The sequence below is a fragment of the Dromiciops gliroides genome, chromosome 4 (assembly GCF_019393635.1).
Source record: "Dromiciops gliroides isolate mDroGli1 chromosome 4, mDroGli1.pri, whole genome shotgun sequence".
In the NCBI taxonomy this organism is placed as follows: Eukaryota; Metazoa; Chordata; class Mammalia; order Microbiotheria; family Microbiotheriidae; genus Dromiciops; species Dromiciops gliroides.
This window is the reverse complement of record NC_057864.1, coordinates 458,235,895-458,253,619: the sequence shown is the minus strand read 5'-3', so window position 1 is coordinate 458,253,619 and position 17,725 is coordinate 458,235,895. Positions and strand designations below refer to the sequence as shown.

Genomic DNA, 17,725 nt, shown 5'->3' with positions numbered 1-17,725 from the left:
AAGCAGCTGGTGTTGGAATCAGATTCGATAGAAATCTGGTACTGGAAAAGTTCAGACAAGATCGTGTTTGTCCAGTTCCTTGTCATACATCTCAATCCTCTCCTTCCCACTGTCCCCTTCTGCTCCTTCTCCATTTCTTTTGGGGGCAGCACAATCCTTCCAGGAATCCAGGTGGCATCCTTCCATCCCTCTCCCCTTCCACAGCAGGAGGTTTTAACTTAGGGTCCATGAATTTTTAAGAATATTTTGATAAATGGGTTTCCCTAGAATTGAATTCCTTTCTAATTCCATGTATTTTGTACATTTAAAAACCTTATTCTGATAGAGGGTCAGATAGGACTGCCAAAGGGGTCTATGACACCAATAATGGCTAAAAACAAACAAAGCAACCCTGCTCTATATTCTATCTATTGCAAAGTCTTAAGCATTTTAATCTCCACCTTCCTTCTGCATCCATCCCCTTCTCTCCACTTAAACAGCCTCTATTCTAGTTGGGGCTAAATCACTTCTCACCTGGACTCTTGCAATCACCTCCTAATTGGTCTCCCTGCTTCCAGTCTCTCTCTTCTCCAAGTCAGCTTCCACACAGCTGTCAAACTGATATGCCTAAAACACAGATCTGACTATTCTGCTCTCCTGCTAAAAGTAATCAGCGCCTTCTCATTGTTTCCAGAAAGAAATACCAAACACAGCCTGGCATTTAAAGCCCTCCACAATATGGCTCCCGGCTATGTTTTCAGTCTTAATGCATATTATCCCACCTTAGTCTGTTCCTAATCAAACTGGCCGCTGACTATTCTCCCTACACACACTCTATTTCCAACCTCCAAGTCCTTGTACCGGCTAACACCCCTCCCCCTCCCCCCCTCCCAGCCTGGAATGCACTTTGTTGTTTAGTCATTTTTCAGTCTTGTCTGCCTCTTTTTGTTTCCTTGTGGGGTCTTCTTGGCAAAGATACTGGAGTGGTTTTCCTATTTCCTTCTCTAATTTATCTGACAGATAAGGAAACTGAAGCAAGCAGGTGACTGGCCCAGAATCACACAGCTAGTAAGTGTCTGAGGTTAGATTTGAACTCAATCTTCCCGAGTCTTCCTTGGCTCCAGGGCCAGAGCTCTGCTCACTATGGCGCCACCTAGTGGAGCTAGAATGCACTACCTAATCTCTTCTGCCTCTGAATTACTTTAGTTTACTTCAAAGCACAGCTCAGGAGCCACATGGTAAGCAGTCCTTTCCCCACACTCAGTGTTTGTGTTCTCTCCCTTCTGAAATTACCTTGCATAGCTTTGCCTATTAAGAACGTGCATGTCTTCTCCCTTTCTCCTCAAATCTTCTCACAAAGGGAAATATAAATTCCTTGGGGAAATGGACAATTTCTTTTGTTTTGTTTTGGTTTGGTTTGGTTTGGTTTTTTTGGTCTTTAGATCCTCTAGACCTTGCATGTAGTCAGTGCTTAATAAATGTTTATATAAATGCAAAACCCGAGCTGGTTTGTAGCCTGGCTCCAAACCAAGCTATTTGAAAGTATACTCTGCAATTTGACGGATCAAGAGAATCTCTCCAAATAGGCTTTCAAATCTTTGTGCAGGGAGTATACAGAGAGAGCGTAAAATAAATGGTAATAAAATGAATAAAATCGCGCCTCACTCTCAAGTCTTTGAGGTGCTTCCATAAATCATATTCTTTCCCTAATTTGCTCTGTAAGACTGTACTGAAAAAACAGGAATCCAACCTCATCTGACTTACTAAACATCGCACTTAGATTTATGGCTTTCAGCCTACAGCCTGCAGAATCCATTTGAAAGTTTGGGTTTTTTTAAAAAAATAATTTTCATTGGGAAGGGCTCAACAAGAAAATGAAATCTATTGCTTTTAGAGACCAAAGTAGCAACAATTTTCTAATCTGCCATGCAATCCAAATCGCTAAGAGGATGAGCAGTTTAATATTTGGGAAAACAAAAAAAAAGCTCCCAACAGGAAGAAACAGATGTTGATGTTGTCCAGGGGCCATCTGGCTGGGGATGGAAAAAACCCTGCTTTGCCACACACATACTGGCTGTGTGACCTTGGACAGGTCCCCTCATCTCTTTCAGGCTCAGTTTCCTGTTTCAGTTTCAGATATCACAGAGTCACTGTGAGGAAAGTGTTATGTAAACTATTGAGCATTAGAAATGAGTTATAGGGAGCAGCTAGGTGGAGCAGTGGATAAAGCACTGGCCCTAGATTCAGGAGGACCTGAGTTCAAATCTGGCCTCAGACACTTGACACTTACTAGCTGTGTGACCTTGGGCAACTCACATAACCCCCGTTGCCCCACAAAAAAAAGAAATGAGTTATAAAAAATGAATACTATATGTGTTGGCGACATTAATAGATACAAATACTTTAGCAACATTAGATTTTTCACTCACTCTAGCTTGGGATAAATGTATGAATAAGAAAAGAAGAAATGTAAGGGACTGTGATTATTATTTTGGAAGTGTCTTCTATGGATTTAACTAAATTCTTCATATCTCTAAGACTTAGCACAGTGTCTAGCCCAAGGTAGGTGTTTAATAAATAAATGCTCATTGAGTGACTGACGACCACATGGAAAGGGGGCAGAGCGTTTGCTGGCAGAGACTGCTAATTTGTGCTTCTCCCCTTCAAGTGTTTTATTGCCTTTCAGAGGCAAATTAAAGCTTTGATCCAGACAGACTGGAGTAATGGATAACTAACTGACCTTGAAGTTGAGAAGACTTAGATTCAAGCTGGGGTCTTCTAGCCTGTAGGGGAACCCATTTAACCTCTCCCTGCCTCAGAAAACTCTTTAAGTCTCTAAGTTGGAACACAGGTGCTGATCTGCCTTCTGCCTTGGCAAAAAGGGAGTTTCCTCATCAGGGATTTCCTATGCTAATGAAATCACAGGTCTGGACAATTTGCATGGCCACTTGCTCATTACCAGAAGAGCATGATGAGAGTTGAACACCAGAAACTTTGTCTGAGCCTGGAGGTAGGGATGAGGTAAAAACTCACTCAAAGTCAGCTAGGACTAAGGGCTGGGCTGGGCTAGGGTGGATCTTCCTCTCACTCTCACTCTCACTCTCTTTCCGCCCAACCTACCCACTAAAATTTGGAGTATGATTCTTCATAACTCCTCTCCCTGTAAATTTCAAACTCTGCAGCTGTAAAATAAAGAAGAGCCTACCTAGGGTACCTTTTTAACCTCCAGAAAACTACTGTCAAACATACAAAAAACAATTCCTAGATTAAAGGTGTTATATGGACCGAATGTATCATTATCCCAATTCCAGAAAAGCACACTCATTTCCCCCACCAACCTCCAGATCCTTTGTTGGAGAGTGAAACTTGCTGTTGTCATAGATCAGACCAGAGGTCTTCCAGTTTTTTCAATCCACCAATAAAGATTTAATATGTGCCAGACATTGTGCTTTGTACTCGGTATACAGACAAAAGTAAAACTAGCCATATATCGGTTGATATAAAATATAAAAATTTGGCACAGTGGGTAGAGAGCCATTTCTGGAAGTTCTGAGTTCAAGTCCTGACTTTGACAAATACTGGCTGTGTGACCCTGGGCAAGTCACCTAACTTCTCAAGGCTCTAGGCAACATCTTAAGACAATAAATTGCAGAGATGGTATTGACCTGCAATGATAGAGGGAGTCTCTTATACCAATGAAATCACAGAGTATGTCCTATCTTTATAAAATATATACAAAATTAGGGATGTTAAAAAGTGGGGATGAGAAGGGAGTACACTGTAGACTGTGGATGTCAGGAATGGAAACTAGGCAATAAGGAAGAGAAAAGAATTAGCAAGAATCAGTATACAGTTTTAATATGGTACAGGGTAATAAGACTGGGGGAGGGGAAGCCCTTTATAAAATTTCTGAATTAGATGAGAAACCTTGTAGACCATCTAGTCTAAATCTCTCATTTTACAAAGAAGGAAACTGAGGCCTGGAGAGAGGAACTGACTTACCTAGACCTACACAGCAGTAAGTAATAGAGTCAGGATTCAAACTCAGGCTTTCAGGCTCAAAATCTAGTTATCTTTCCATTATCCATCACCAGAACACAATGTATAGGGTTTCCAAGCCAGACCAAACTCATTCAAGCACTGACCAATCCCCCAGCATGGAAGTGATATTAACTGGAATACTGGGACCTCAGAAGTAGAAGAAACCTCAGAAGCCATCCACTCCTACCAATACCTGTTCACAAATTCCTTTCCAAACATCCCCCAAAAGGGGTCACTTATTGAACACAGATGGGGCAAAGGTCAGCAAACTGTTCTCTAAGAGCCCAAAGATGGTCAGGAAACAAGAGCATGCCTTGACCACAGAGTCAGACGGCCTAGGAGACAAGCATTCATAGACTATGCAGGTCACTTATTCCCCCTTACCTTCTCTTGCTCCCCCCCCCCCGCAATATCTTAGGATGCTTTGTGCCTATGTGAACCCCAATATAAAACTTCACATATAATCCTATTCAATTTTTTCTTGTTAGCTTTAGCTCTAGGCTATCAAGATCTCTTTGAATCCTGACTCATTTTCTAGCATGTTAGCCATTTTCCTAACTTTGTGTCATCTGAAAGTCTGATAGGTGTGCCAGGTTGACTTTTCCAAGTCATTGATAAAGCACAGAGACAATGATAGATCCTCGGTGCACTCCTCCTGCCAAGGAGACATCAAACCATGAATGCAAAAGGCCTAACCCTTCAGTTGACTCTATATCTACTATCATGTTTCCCTTGTCTCTCCATCTTTTCCATAAAAATTCTCCATGGGAGACTTTATTAAATGTTTTGTGTACAAATGTTATCAATCAATTGAAAAAGGAAATGAAGTTAGTCTACTATGACCCGTTTTGTTGAAGCCATGCTAGTGACTTCTTGTAACTGCCATTTTCTTTTCTAGATAGTTGATAACCGGTTCTTTGATAACACAGTCTAGAATTTTGCCAGGATTCAAAGTCACATTTACTGTCTTACAGTCCAAAATCTCCACCCTCTTTCCTTTTTTGAAAATCAAGACAACATTGGTCCTTCTCTAATCCTCAGTCCCTGTCCTCTTCTTCACAATCTTTCCAAGATCACCGACCCCCTGTAGTTCAACAATTACATCCTCAGATTCTTATATATCATTACTTACTATGGCTAACAACTGACTATATATTACTTAGCCCTGCCTTACTTAAATCCAGTTCATTATGTCATTGGTCTTCCTTGAAAACAAAAGATGTAATTATTCACTGGTCTGCTTCATGGTCCAAATGCCATTCTCTTTGGAAGAAAAAAATGGTGGTGAGAGGGTCAGGACGAGTTTAGTGACCATGTCTTGTCTCTGTTATCCAATACCATTGTTCTATCCACCCCAAGAAGTCATCCTATCCCTTCTCTGATCTTACTTTCCCTCAAAAAGAACTTTATTTTAAAAAGAGCCAGCCCTTTTTGTTATCCTTAGCTTTAGCTCATTCTGATTTTCAATATTCCCCACCCTTTCTATAGGACCATGCCACATTTTTTGATGCATCTTTTGCTACTGGTCTTTGTTTTCAACTTCTATATATAGAGAGACTGGACATGTGACTTTACTGGTATTATGGAAACCCAGGTGAAGAAACTCCCTCTATCACTGCAAGTCAGCACCATTTTTGTCAACTTATTAGAGTGACTTAAGAGTACTGAGAATTTAAGTCCCACAGATGCAGGAGCCACATAGCCAATTTATGCCAAAGGTGGGACTTGAACCTGGGTATTTCTAGTTTTAAGGCCAGCTCCACTATGTCATGCTGTCTTTTGATAGGTTTAAAAAAATAATCTAAATTTGAAGAGCTCCCTATGCATCCACATCAGTATCTATAGACAGCTTCCCATTTTCTTCCTTGTTGGAATTATTTCTTTTTAGGTCTTGAGAATTTCAACCTTTAGAATTTCCCATATATCTGGGGCTGAGTTTTCCCTATAGATTTTTAGTCCACAAGATTCTTTCTACCCTTTTTCTGAAATCTAAGTAGAATAGGGCTAACTTTCCTTTCCTCTGTCACAAATTTCAAGATGGAAGAGTCACTTCCTCTCTACATCTAGTTATTCCACATGGCTGGGCACCAGGTCTAGGACAGAATTTTCTTTATTTCTTTCTTTGTCTTATAAAGGATGTAATTATCAATAAGGCAAGTTGAGAAATTTATTAGCTGCTCCTTTGGAGGGCAAGAAGGAAAGGAACACTCTAGCATAGGGATTCTTAACCTGGACCCATGAACTTATTTTTTAAAAAATGTTTTAACAACTGTATTTCAACATAATGGGTTTCCCTTATAATCCTACATACTTTACCATATGCATTTAAAAACATATTATACGAAGGGGTCCATAGACTTCACCAGACAGTCAAAAGGGACTGTGATGCACAAAAAGGCTAAGAACCCCTGGTCTAGCAGGTATCCAGATAACTGAAGGCCCTGAAACACCCCCAAACCATCCCTCCTAAAACTCTGGTACTTTAGGTTTTTTTGGAGTATTCTGGGATTGCAAAGGAGTTTTTAAGTGAATGGCCCTAAGGCCCTCACATCTCCTATCGCCTTGCTCTGAAGGCCCTGTGACCACAGGCATTCAAACCCAATTAAATGAGACATAAGGAAATTATCTCTTCAGATCCCTCCCACTGTTTATAGGGCAATGAGGGTGGGCTACCAGCATTGCAAAGAGTGCATCTTTCATTTGCAGCCAATTTGAGCATTCTTGCCCAGACACAGCCTAGAGGCACTTCAGAGAACCCACCATGCATGATGGATAATAAGCTAGAGTCTACCCCTCGAAGGTGATAAAAAGCACCCTCTAGCACCCCATCTCAGAGTCTCCTCCTGACCTCCTGGTTGAGCTCAACTTCAGGCCCGGGCCTGTCTGAGAAGAACTCTGAGAGGGATTAAGGAAAGGTGGCATGGCCCTACTAAGGGATAATTCACACATTTAAATAAGCTTGAAGTTTTACTAACAACTTTCCACACAAGAATCCTGTAAGTGAGGTAGTTCAAGCCACGTACTCCACTTTACAAATGAGGGAACTGAGGCTCAGAGAGGTGAGATAGCTTGCCCAAAGCTACACTTTTGTGGTTCCCAACAGCTGTAAGACCACTTCTGTTTCTAATATAACATAGTCCATCTAAGGTTTAAGAAGCAAAGAGACATAATGGAGAGAATGTTGGATTTGGGTTGAATCCCACCTAAGACACTGGGTGACCCATGGGCAATCCCTGAACTTCTGCTAGCTTCACTTATCTCCTCTTAAACTGGGGAGATAGAGCAGCTAGGTGGTGCAGTGGATAAAGCACTGGCTCTGTATTCAGGAGAACCTGAGTTCAAATCTGCTATCAGACACTTGGCACTTACTAGCTGTGTGACCCTGGGCAAGTCACTTAACCCTCATTGTCCCACCAAAAAAAAAAAAAAAGATAACATTTAAACTGGGAAGATTGTAGTAACTCATTCCTCACAAGGTTGTTGCAATGATAAAATTAGTTTAAATATAGAAAACATTTAAGACCTTAAAAGTGTTGTGTAACTGTGGGTCCCTTGGAGTCCAAGGATTCGAGTTTGAATTTTATGTCTTCTATTTGCAGTCTTGGGCAGCTCAATCCACATCTCTGAGCCTCAGCTTCCCCATAAGTAAAATAAAGGGGTTAGACTGGATTCCTTCAAGTTTTAAGCTTTTTGCTCCTGTAGGTGGGGCCAATACCAACTTTCCATAGAAATTATTCCAAGGGAAGTCTTTGGCCAACTTTGTACAATATTTTCCATATACACCATTGAATGGATTTCTTGCTTCTCAGTACCTTCATCAGCCCTCTGGGCAGAGAGTTCTGTTTAGATTCTGTGTACCTGACAATAATTAGGCACTTACATAGCACTTTAACATATGTAAAACTCTTCACATACATGTTATCTCATGTGATCCTCACAACCACCCTGTAAAGTAGGCCTTATTATCATTCCCATTTTAAAGATAAGGAAACTAAGGCAGAGAGTGGTTAAGTGACTTGTCCAGGGCCACATAGGTAGTATGTTCTGAGAGAAGTAGGATTTGAACTCAGGTGTTCCTGACTCCAAGTCTAGAACTCTAACCACTGTACCACCTAGTTACCCTGGAATCCTTTCATAAACTGATCATCAGGTAACAAAAGGTCTTTGTGACCTTGGTCAAGTCATACCACCTCTGTCTGCCTCCTCGTCAGTAAAATAAGAAATTTGGACTAGATCAGTGGTGTCAGACTCAAATAAAATGGATCCCTGTAGGCTACATATCAACTCAGAAAATCACAAATTAACATTATTTATGTTAAATTGTATCTTGATTTTGTTAAGCTTTTTTGATTATGTTTTAATTTGTCCTGGTTGCACTTGGGAATTTGGGGCCAGCAGGCAATAAGTGTGACACCACTGGACTAACTGATCTCCCAAGGTCCTATGATTTTATCAGGTGGCCCGGTAGCTATTCTATCCCTAGCATCTTAAAACAACCCAAATGCCTAGAACGAGAGGGGGTTCTTTTGTCAGAAGGCAGGCACCTAATAGCTGAACTGGATCAATTGTGCAGCTGTCTGATTGACAGCTCTTTGATCGGCTCTGACAACACCTCCCCCAACCCCAGAGTCAACTGTATTTTGGTCAATTTAGCTGCTTGTAGTTCTAAGCTGAGTCTATATTCGATTTCTTACTGTTTCCCCAAAGTGAAATCACTGGGTAAAGGTCCACATGTTTCTTGTAGAAACAGCTATCAATCATCTTCTATACTTTAACACTTCAATAAAGTGTACACTTCAGCCATAGCTGCTGCTCTGATTCAGCCATCTTTGAGACCTCAGAACCCCATCCTTTCTCCTCCCTACCGACCACTCCAGGCACAGAATATCAGAGCTGAAGGGGACTTTCGAGGTCATTTGGTCTAAAGGGGAGCAAACTGGACTAGCCAGGAGAAACGTGGGCTCTTAGCTCACCTCTGGCTCTTCTTAACCATGTAAACTGCTCTGATCCTCAGTCTCCCTCTCTGTGAAAAGGGAATAAATAGTGCCTGTCGTAAATCCCTTCTAGGAATTAAGTGAGGATCAGATAAAGCAACTTATGTTAAGTACTTTGCAAGCATGAACGTGTTAGATAAATGCCAGTCATTATTAATAGTACCACCCTTTCGGGACAATAGGAAACAAAGACTGAAAGTTAGAAGGGGGCTTACTAGCTGTGTGATCCTGAGTAAGTCATTTAACCTCTGCTTCTGTTTCTTCATCTATAAAATGGGTTTAATAACAGCACCTGTGAACCAGGATTATTGTGTGGATGAAATGAGATAATCATTGTAAAGTACTCAGCACCATGACCGACACATAGTAGGCACTGTATAAATGTTAGGTAGATAGGTAGATATATAGATATGGATGGATGGATGAGTGGATGGATGGGTGAGTGGATGGCTGGATGGCTGGCTGGATGGATATAGGTATATACACACTATACAGCTATACATATGTACATATATATGTACTATATACATACATCTATATGGATATATTATAATTATATTTATATATAACGCTATATTATTATTGTTATACTTAGTATTTTAATACCACCACTATCTACTCCAAACACCTCATTTTATAGATGTCAAAACTGATTCCCAGGGAAGTTGAAGGTCACACAGGTAGCAAGTGTTGAGGCTAGCAAGTAAATCTAGATCTCCCACCTTCTAGTCAAGGACTCTTTTCACAATGACTTGCCATTTGACATTATTTTGGGTCAGCCTTATTACTTTCACATGCTTACATGCAAGCAAAAAGACCTCTGCTCTGATAGGATCATAGGGTCATAGATTCAAAGTTGGAAGGAACCTCAGAGGCTAGTGAGTCAAACCCCTCATTTTGTAGAGAAGGAAACTGAGGAATAGAGTGACTTGCCCAGAGTCAACCAGCTACTAAGTACCAGGGGTGAGATATGAACCCAGGTCTTCCTGAAGCCAAGTCCAGTGTCCTGTCCTCTGTAGTGTGCTGTTATCTTCCTCAGTAGGATTTCCTACCTACAGCAGGACTTTGGGTCTTTCTGAACAGCATTTCAGCAGAAAGCATCAGTGTTATACAGAAATGCTGCTTAGAGCCTTGTTTTTCTCTCTTACTCATAGCAGCCAATCTGTTTCAGAGGGACCAGAACAAATCTCATCTCTTTTGGTTTTAGGAAATGCTTCCCTGTGAACAAAAACCAGGCTTCAAACTCAGTAATATTTTATAATCATTCATAATTTTTAATAGTATGAGGTTGACAGGAGAGGCAGGATGGAGTAGTATTTAGAAAGGGTCTTGGAGTCAGGAATACCTGAGTTCAAGTCCTGCCTCTGACAGGACCTGACTGTGGCCCTGACCAAGTCACTTAATCTATTAGTGTCCCCACAGAAGTCTCTAAAACTGGAAGCTGCAGGAAGAGGTGCTGACCTACATTAGTGGAAGGAGTTTCTTCACTAATGAAATCACAAATACAGTCCAAAAGGGGAAGAAAAAAGTTTTAAAATGTTTTCCTTGGTTGTTCAATCAGTCAGTTGTGTCTAAGTCTTCATAACCCCATATGGGGTTTTCTTGGCAGAGACACTGGAGTGGTTTGCCATTTCGTTCTCCAGCTCATTTGACAGATGAGGAAACTGAGGCAAACAGGGTTTAAGTGACTTTCCCAGGGTCATACAGCTAGTAGGTGTCTGAGGCTGAATTTGAATTCAGGTCCTCCTGACTCTAGGCCCAGTGGTCTATTCACTGAGCCATTTAGCTGCTTGCGTTTTCCTTACAACAACTTCGTGAGATAGGAAATGAAAGTATCATTACCATTTTGCAATGGAAAAAATTGAGATTCAGAATGGAGAAGCAACTTATAAATGTCATGTGACCAGTAAGTGGTGGTGCTGTGATTTGAACCCAGGACTTTTAAATTATAGTCCAGTGATCTATTATACTACCACACTGCCTCTCTGAATAGTATAAGCTGGGGTGTGATGGAAAGAGGTGGCTTCTCCCCAACTCCTTCTGCCTCCATAACCTCCTAGTCCTATCTCTAGAAGAAGAATCCCCTTCTCACCTGTCTCACCGCTTCCAGGTTCTGCAATTGACCCTAGGGCAGTCGTAAACACCTGCCACTCCCTCCCCAGCACACAATACATACCCCTAACAATGTAGGCTGTCCCAAGTAACTGCTGGAGCTGACTCTCTCACACCCTCCATCCTAGCCAATGAATGGGAAGACTGCTCTTTGTAACACCAGGAAAGACAGCAGAAGTGCCAAAACCCCAGAGCCAGAAACTCCACTGCCACTGAGATAGAATGGGCCTTGAGAACCAGTGAGCTTCCTTTTTTAATGATGCTAATTGGATTAGCTGTTGGATAATTACACCAAACCCAAAAGGGAATGTAAATAGCCACACTCCTAACCAGCTGGAAAAAGAGAAGTCCCAAAGACACCCCCAGTCCCCTTAATTCCAAACATGCCCAGGTAGTTATACAATCTGCATTTAGGGCAAAGGTCCACCAGCATGAATAGAAAAGAGCCAGTATACCACTCCAGGGAAATCTCTTCCATGATATCTTTCTAGCTGACTTGTTAGCCAGTAAAACCGAGTTCCTTTGGGGATGTAGAGAACCAAAGAAGTCTGAGAATCATTCAAAGCATTGTTCCTTAGCTTCCCCCTACCCTATTAAGTTAATAGAAAGTTCCTGATTGTTAAACAGAAAAAGTAATGGAGGCTAGATCCTAGGCCTGTCATGACTGACCCATGAAAATTCCATCCAGAGAATGGTTGGGGTCTTGGATGAAGCTGATCACATTGGTGGCATTTTTGGTGGAAGAATAACAGGACCACATCTAAGGTTAAGGATCCCTCTGAAGTGGCTTCCAGAATTATCAGGTAGAAAGAAGTAGCCTACTATTGTGAGGTGATGAGAATTAGGGAAGTTCTAGGATAGGGTTACAAGAGGTCATGGGAATATACACGGGTAAGGAAGGGTGTGTGTGTGTGTGTGTGTGTGTGTGTGTAGTGGGGAAGGGGGAGCGGGCATGAGGCACAACAAAGTCAGAGCCTTCTAATACACTAGGGCCAAGCAGCCAGCCTAGCTGGCTTTAAATAACAGATTTAAACCTGGAACATTTCTTAGGTTAGAGGTCATTTCATCCAACCTCTATCGATTTACAGAAGAGGAAATAGACCTAGAAAGAAGTGACTTTCCTTAACACAAAGAGTGGTAGAGTTAGGATTTGAACACGGTACCAAAGACTTCCTTTTCCATTATGTCATGCTGCTTCTCAGAGGAGGGAGGGAATGTATATCCCAAAGTGAAGATGAATATTTTGAACAGAGAGAAGCATAAAGAAAGTAGGAGTTAGTTCCTGAGATATAGTAAGAAGTTTATAAACCTGCTGAGAGAATGAACAAAGGATCGAAGTAGTCCAATAGCAAAGAAGGGTTCTGTCCAAGAGAACCTAAAAGGTCAAGGGGCACATGGTTGGGAAGGGAGGATTGTCATAGGGATTTGCTTTGTTTTATGACTCAGTGGCTTTCATCTTTGCCGTTTTCAGCCCAATGTTGGTCACTTCCACCATTTAGCATCCCCAGTTTCCTTTAAAAATCAGATCCAGTTAAGAACTTCCACATGAAACCTTTCCTGATTTCTCTCAGCTGCTAGTCCCTCCCACCCACTCTCCAATGACCTTGTATCTATTTTGGCCCTGTTCTATCCCCCATTAGAATCTAAGCTCTCTGAGGGCAGTAGCTATTCTGCTTCAACCTTTGTATCCCCAGCACCTAGCTCAGTGCCTGGCACCTAGTAAGTGATCAATAAGTGCTTGATTGGGGTTAAAAATTACTGAAGCTTTCATGCAGCATGCATATCTACATTGCTACCACTGGAGGAGGCTGCCAATCGATCAGTCAATCAATAACAGGCCAACCAAATAGAAACCCAGACAGCTGAAATTCATCTTTACAAAGTTTGTCATAACGGTCTAATGGAAGTAGCCTGAGGAGAAGAGCTTTGGTGCCAGGCCCATTGGACAGTTCAGCAGCTAAACAGGACAATAACAAAAACAAGCAAATAAACCAGAGCCTGAACAGCAAGGATGGTATGAGAGGCTCTGAAGCAGGCCCCACACCACGTGTAGGCTCAAAGAAATATGAGGGTTGTAACCTAGGGGTAAGCATCAAGAAATAAGAAAGAAGGAACAGCAGAAATAGCAGGTCAGGAAACACAGCTGGTTTTCATCACACAGGTGAAGGAATACCTGAATTATTGCAAACCCAGCTGGTCCCAAATGAGCCTCTTCAGTCATCCAGGAAAATACATGTGCCAAGACGATAAAGATGCAAAGGTCTCTAATCCAACACACCTTGTTTTTCAAAGGAGGAAACTAAGGCTCAAAGAAGATATTTGACTTGGCCAAGGTGACACAGATAATAAGAGGAAGAGTCAGGCTTCAATCTCTGAGTCCTATGACTCTCCCTTCAAGAGCTCATTCCATAGCATCCTCTACCCATCTAGCTTCTTAGATACTGATTACTAGGTGCTGTTTTTTTCTAAAGCCCCACCCCCATCCAATAACAAATATATATATATATAATACACACATATACATATAAATATATGTGTAGTATACACATACACACATATGCACACACATACGAAACTCAGAGCACACACACAGAGCAACCTTCATAGCATTTTGGAGAAAAATAAGAAATGACACCAAAGAGTTAAGCCAGTTTCCTCCATTTAGAGCCCTGGAAATCCTAGTTGTCAAGATTCCACAAATCTGCCTTCTGTCAGACAGGTGTTTTATCCAGACCCACTGCGTGTGGGGAATGAGCACATACAATCGCTTACAAATTTCCAGCTCAGCATCTCCTTGTTGCTAACTGTTAGGAGTCCTCTCTAATGCCCCTTCCTATGCTGCTTTCTACCAGGAGAGAACATTCCATCCAACCCTGAGTTAGCAACTTTTCCTTGGGGAAAGCCAGGGAGAGCTGTGGGACCTGGCCCTTGGACCAAAGGTTCTGTGGCTATATACGCCCTCCCAGTCTGGGCAACAACCCAGGCCACCTGCAGTTTCAATGACGGGTGACATTTCAGGAGTTTCCTCCCCAGAATCTAAACAGAGCTTCTGTGTTTGAGCTATCAGTCTTATTAAGGCTGCTGAGCATCTCTGGGTGTTTAGCAGTTGGCCCATTTACTGAATCGATTGTATTATTGTTCCATCCTCCCCCTGGCCCTCAAAGACAACCAACACTTCCTATTTGGACAGAACTGGCCTCCCTTCTTTCCCCATCCCTTCCTTCCCAGCCATCAGGATCCATCCCACCTGCTTGGCGCTAAGGGAGGTATGAACCGGGAGAAAGAAGATTTGGAGCTAAGCCTACAGTGTGGCCAAGTCACCGACCATCCTGGTGGGCAGCGGGAACCTCTCCCTGCTTCAGATTGTCCCCAGCAGCTTCACTTAGGTGAGCCTGCTGGGGGTAGGGGTGGGACACAGAGTCCAGGCTGCAACGAGGTAGTGGCGAATAAAGAAAGGGATTGGAGGGAATGGGGAGAATCCCGAGGTCGGACAGGGGTTTGAATCAGGCCCCATGAGAGTGGGAAGCATCAGCCAGAAGACTGGCTGCCTGATCAGAGACCGAGGCTGAAGAGAAAGGAGGGAGCCCGTGGCCCGGGGTAGGGGGTTACTAGAGAGCAAACTCACAGAGGAGAAGTTGTGGGGCCCGCAGAGCTCGCCCCGGTACTTGCAGGAGAGGAGCATGTCCTCCAGCTGGTGACCCAGGCGGTCCATGAAGGCGGCGCTGATCCCCTCGAAGTGGCGCGGCGGCAGGAAGAGGCGGAAGTCGGCCAGCTTGCGGAACCACTGGCGGCGCGACTCGTCCCCTCGGAGCAGTTCGCTGACGAGCGGACGGGCGGTGCGGTTGGGCAGCAGCAGCCCGAGCCAGTGGCCAGCGTAGTAAAGGTCCCCCTTGGAGAGGCGCGGGAAGCGCAGCGGGTTGTTGTTGCACAGGGTGACGGCCGGGAAGGGCAGCTGGCGGCTCCACTCGCGATGCACCCGCGTGTGCGAGGGGAAGCTGAGCCAGTAGAGCAGGCGGTTCGAGGACCAGGAGAGCAGCAAGCCCAGCGAGGTGCAGAAGGCCAGCACCCACAGCGCCCGACGCTGGAAGGAGCCCCCGGCCGCCGTGCGCCCCGGACACATGTGCCGCAGCCCGTGCAGTTTAGCGCGGCTGAGGGGCAGCCGTCCTCGCCGGGGCCCCGAACGCGGGAGCGCCCGCTCCCGGCCGTCGTTCCGGCCGCCCCCGGGCTGCCCCGCCACCGCCGCCGCCGCCCCCCCGGGCTCCTCGCGGGCCATGCGGAAGCGTCCCGAGGGGCTCAGTGCCGCCGCCGCCGCCCCCGCCGCGGGGGGCAGCCCGGCTCCTCCGCTGCTCCGGCTCATTCATTCAGTCCGCGGCCGGAGGGGGAGGCAGCCCCGGCCAGGCGGAGCCGCCATGGGAGTCCGCAACAGCAGCAGCAGCAACGCGCAGCCCGCGCCAGGGAAGCGTGCGCCCGGAAGGAGCCCCGGTGGCGCGGCATGCCCTCCCGGCGCCGCCTCCGCGGGCACCCACCCGGGACCGGGCACTGCCTCCGCTGGCCGCCCCTGGCACTGGTCTTTCCCGGAGCGGCTCCCCGCCCGGCTGGCCCCGGGATCTCTCTCCGTGCACTACCTCTCTCGGGGACCCCCGGGCACCGCCTCTCCAGCCCCACGCTGAACGGCTCCCGCCCCCGTCGTCCTGGCCCCCGCGGGACCCTGGCTCGAGTTTCCCCTAATGCTGGTCTGAGATAGGGATCTTGGGGGAGGGGCACTAGACCGACATGACTGCTCCAGGGACTCCGCTGCCTTCTCTTCCCAGCCCCAAATCCCGCCAGTCCCAGTCCACTAGCCCAGCGTTGCTGGGACACTGGCGACAGAGAGCTGGGGAACGAGCGCCCCCAGAGGCCTCCCTTGACTCCAGGGCGAGAGGGTGGGTGGGTGGGTGTGTAAGGACCGGGCTGGGGCTAGCGGGAGCCGCTTATTGCCCGGGTGCCCCTTCCCGTTATCTTCCTCACCTTCCCTAGCGGACCCTCCGGGCTGCTCCGAGGGAGGTCTGCACGCTGCTCCCCCGCCCAGCTGTTGCGCTCCCCCTAATCCCGCGCCAGGGCAGTCGCCCCTTCCTCTCGCCTAGGCTGCGTCCGACTCTCTCCTGGGGCTGGGGGCTTCTCTGGGTGACAGGAGAGAAGGGGGCTCGCTCCCCCGGCCGGGCTCAGGCTCAGGCTCAGGCTCGGGCTCGGTGGCTGCGGCGGCCGTGCAGCGTCGCTCCCTCTGCCGGCTCTCCTAGGTCCAGCCAGTCCTCGCGGAACGCTCCGGGCCCCCTTGCCCCTGACGCTGCTCCTCCTCCCTGCCCGGGCATCAGAAACTGGAAAGACTGCGGAGCCACTGTCTGCACCTTCGGTGCGACCCGGCTGCCCCTTTCCTCTCCAGAGGCTCCAAGAACCACGGCCCGTTGCTACCTCCTTCTTTCCTGTCCCGACCTGGGGCGTGTGGAGCCCGGGGCGAACTTGGGCTGCGGCCGCGCACGGCTGGCGCGGTTGGGCGCTGTGCAGCACCTGCTCTCTTCCTCCTCCTCCTTCTCCACCTCCACCTCCTCCTCAGCCACGGTGGCCCCTCGGTTCCGGGCGGGGCGGAGGCAGCAGCGAGCTGTGTGCGCTCTTGGAGACACGGTGCTGACGCGCCCCGGCTCCTCCTCACTGCATTTTAATTCCTGGCCGCTGTGGCCGCTGCGCACCGAGTGGGAAGCTGCTTGCAGGAGTCAGCTGGGTGGGGGACGCCTGGCACAGACTCTGTGCGTGCGTGTGTGCGTGTGTATGCGCGTGTGTGTGCGTGTTTGTGTTTGTGTGTGTGTGTGTGTTTGTTGGGTACCTCCACCCACTGCAGGGGACCATGGGGGCCTAGATTCTTGGGCAACCCCTCTTAAGTATTGGCACTGTCCCCACCATGCCCCGAACCCTGAAGGAGGCCCCATCTCTTCCCCAACACAGTCTCGGTATCCTACAATTTTGGGCTGGACGGCACCTTAGAGATTTATCTAGTCCAAGATAGAAGAGACAGCTGTGGCCTGGAGAAAAGAAACGACTTGCCTAAGGTCACACACGCGGAGTAAGCAGTGGCAAAGCCACGACTGAGATCGGTTCCCCTGACTCCCAAATCCAGCTCTCTTTCTACCACAGCTGGCTGCCTCTTCTGTCTCTTTTTGTGTCCCCCACCATGAGAAAGTCTCATCAAGTTCTCCTAGAAAGTGCCCATTCGGTCGTCGAGGAACGGGTCCCACGGATGGCTCGATCCCTAGTTCCGGCATATTCCGACAGCCTAGCCCAGAGCGATCTCTCCAGCCCTGAACTCCCCTGGCCCTTTCTTCTACAGTTCACCAGAGAGATGGACAGCTCGGGCTTTTATTTTTTAGTGGTCTAAGCGTGATTTATCGAGTACCAGGTATTGTACTAGACATCAGTGATAGAGAAGAACAAAGCTGATCCTGCCCTCAGGAAGCTTAGCAGAAGCAGCTCATTTAGAGACAAGGCGAGCTATATTCAAGATTAGACAAAGTAATTTAAGGAGATAGTCTGAACAACTGGGGCCGTGGGGGTCAGGAAAGGCCTCCCAG

General features: G+C 46.3%; 1 protein-coding gene across 1 annotated transcript in view; it reads right to left on the bottom strand.

Annotated features, from left to right (window-relative positions):
* ASIC2 (acid sensing ion channel subunit 2) overlaps positions 1-15,758 on the bottom strand; it is a 354,556-nt gene extending 338,798 nt beyond the window's left edge. The window contains exon 1 of the mRNA XM_043963140.1: positions 14,752-15,758. Coding sequence (XP_043819075.1) covers positions 14,752-15,483 — 732 coding nt within the window. The 5' untranslated portion in view covers positions 15,484-15,758. The remainder of the gene's footprint in view (positions 1-14,751) is intronic.
* Positions 15,759-17,725: the final 1,967 nt, after the last annotated feature.